The 2553-nt window shown below is 55.7% G+C and overlaps 1 protein-coding gene across 1 annotated transcript; it reads right to left on the bottom strand.

Annotated features, from left to right (window-relative positions):
- Nucleotides 1–6: 6 nt before the first annotated feature.
- On the bottom strand, nt 7–1165 carry LOC111533740 (PDZ domain-containing protein GIPC3). The gene is made up of 3 exons (XM_023200429.2): nt 1052–1165; nt 704–785; nt 7–576 (listed from the first exon to the last, which is right to left on the bottom strand). The coding sequence occupies exons 1-3, from the start codon at nt 1160–1162 to the stop codon at nt 425–427; spliced, it is 345 nt and encodes a 114-aa protein (XP_023056197.2). The 5' UTR covers nt 1163–1165; the 3' UTR covers nt 7–424.
- Between the last annotated feature and the right edge of the window lie 1388 nt (nt 1166–2553).

Genomic DNA, 2553 nt, shown 5'->3' with positions numbered 1-2553 from the left:
GAGGTGGCCTGAGTTCTAGAACAGGGCTTGGTCTCTATGCTGGGCTCAGTCTCAGAGCCCATCTGGGTTCTCGAGCTGGGCATGGTCTCAGAGCCCGTCTGGGTTCTAGAGCTGGGCATGGTCTCAAAGCTCATCTGGGTTCTAGAGCTGGGCTTGGTCTCAGGGCTGGCCTGAATTTTAGAACACAGCTTATTCTCAATGCTGGGCTTGGTCTCAGAGCTGGCCTGGGCTCCAGCACAAAGCTTGGCCTCAGACCTGGGCTGGACTCTAGAGAAGGGCTGGGTTCTGGAGCTGGGCTGGGGCTCCAGATTGGATTGGGCTCTAGAGAGGAACTTGGCCTCCGATCTGGGCTGGGTTCTGGAGCAGGGCCGGGGCAGGGGGCGGGGCTCCAGGCTGGGGCTGTGCTGGGCTTCCCCAGGGCAGACTAGCCACAGGCCTCCTTGGCCTCGCTGATGGCGGCCCACACCTCCACCACAAACTCGTCGGGGAAGGCGAACTCGCCCAAGACGGAGTCTAAACAGCGCGCAAACTCCTGGACGCTCACTGTCTTCTTGGACGTCTCCACCATGGTGGACGCTGCGGGCCATGCCGGAGGGGTTGTCAGTGAGGGCACTCCCCGCTCCAAACTTCCCGCTGGGGACCCCTGCCTCCTCCTATAGGCTGCCCTCCCCCCAGGGCCCCCCAGCTTACCCTGGCCCCTTACCCAGCTCGGGGTCCCGAATGCCCATGTAGCTTTCCAGCAGGTCATCAACCTTCTGGGATGCCTCCTCCTCAAACTCACTGGGCTGAGGGCACAGGAGAGTGAAGTCAGGGGTGAAAAGCCTTGAAGCCCCCCAGCCCCTCCAGACCCCCACCCCTAAGGTTAGCGTGGACTGGACCCTCGCATCAGTCAGTAGTGCTGGTACCAACATCATTGCCCCACCTTTCAACGAGGACCCATTTTGCAGGCAGAGAAACCGAGGCTCCGAGAAGTTCTTGCCCAAGGCCACACTGACTCAGTGGCGGAACTGCAGGTGCAGAAGCCTGGGAAGAACCCCTCCCCTTCACTCACCGCTTCCTCCACCGTGGCAGCCCCCCCAGAACGAAGCCGCAGGGTCTCCCTCCCACTGGTCACTTTCGCCTCTACGGGGAATTTGCTGGGCCGACTTCTCTGGCCAATCATGTCTAGAGGGAAGAGAGTGAGGGATGGCTGTGGGTTCTGGGTGGAGCCACATCTTCGTAAACCCTGGGAGGCCACCAGCTGAGCCTTTCTAGAATCTTCCTCCCCTTCAAAGTCCTCCTTTGCGGTGAATCTCCAGAGACCCATTTGAGATTCCACACTTCCCGTCCCCAGCAAACTAAATCACAAGTCCAGAATGAGGTAATGGAGCAAGTTTAGAACTAACGTCCCAGTCCCACGCCCTCACTCTCCCTCTTCTAGGAACTGCTTGGGACCCTCCTTGTGGCAGGAGCCTCAGTCTAGGTATGTTCTTGTCCGGGTTCCAGAACCCGGCTTAGTGTCAGGGCTGAGATGCAGAAACACTTAGTTTCAGAGCTGGCCTGGGCTCTGGAGCTGGGTTTAGTCTCAGACTAAGCTTGATTTTTTTTTTGCTTTCTTTTTTTTTTTTCTGAGATGAAGTCTTGCTCTGTCGCCCAGGCTGGAGTGCAGTGGCACGATCTTGGTTCACTACAGTCTCCACCTCCCAGGTTCAAGCGATTCTTCTGCCTCAGCCTCCTGAATAGCTGGGACTACAGGCGTGTGCCACCACATCTGGCTAATTTTTGTATTTTTAGTAGAGACAGGGTTTCACCATATTGGCCAGGTTGGTCTCAAACTCCTGACCTCATGATCTGCCCACCTTGGCCTCCCAAAGTACTGGGATTACAGGTGTGAGCCACTGCACCCAGCCATGTTTTTTGTTTTTTGTTTTGTTTTGTTTTGTGTTGTTTTTTTTTAGACGGAGTCTCCCTCTGTCTCCTAGGCTGGGGTGTAGTGGTGCTATCTCAGCTCACTGCAACCTCCACCTCCCAGGTTCAAGCGATTCTCCTGCCTCACCCTCCCAAGTAGCTGAGATTACAGGTGCCCGCCACCACGCCTGGCTAATTTTTGTATTTTTAGTAGAGACGGGGGTTTCACCATATTGGCCAGGCTGGTCTTGAACTCCTGACCTCGTGATCTGCCAGCCTTGGCCTCCCAAAGTGCTGGGATTACAGGTGTGAGCCACCACACCCAGCCAGGTTTTGTTTCTTTGTTTTGTTGTTGTTGTTGAGACTGAGTCTCACTCTGTCACCCAGGCTAGAGTGCATTGGTGCGATCTTGGCTCACTGCAACCTTCGCCTCCCGGGTTCAAGTGATTCTCCCATCTCAGCCTCTGAGTAGCTGGGACTACAGGCACGTACCACCACATCCAGCTAAATTTTGTATTTTTAGTAGAGATGGGGTTTCACCATGTTTGCCAGGCTGGTCTCAAACTCCTGACCTCAGCTGATCCACCTGCCTCGGCCTCCCAAAGTGCTGGGATTACAGGTGTGAACCACCATGCCTGGCCTAAACTCTATTTTTAGGCGTGGCTT

The sequence above is a fragment of the Piliocolobus tephrosceles genome, unplaced genomic scaffold (genome assembly GCF_002776525.5).
Source record: "Piliocolobus tephrosceles isolate RC106 unplaced genomic scaffold, ASM277652v3 unscaffolded_18611, whole genome shotgun sequence".
NCBI lineage: Eukaryota > Metazoa > Chordata > Mammalia > Primates > Cercopithecidae > Piliocolobus > Piliocolobus tephrosceles.
This window is presented reverse-complemented; position numbering and strand designations above follow the sequence as displayed.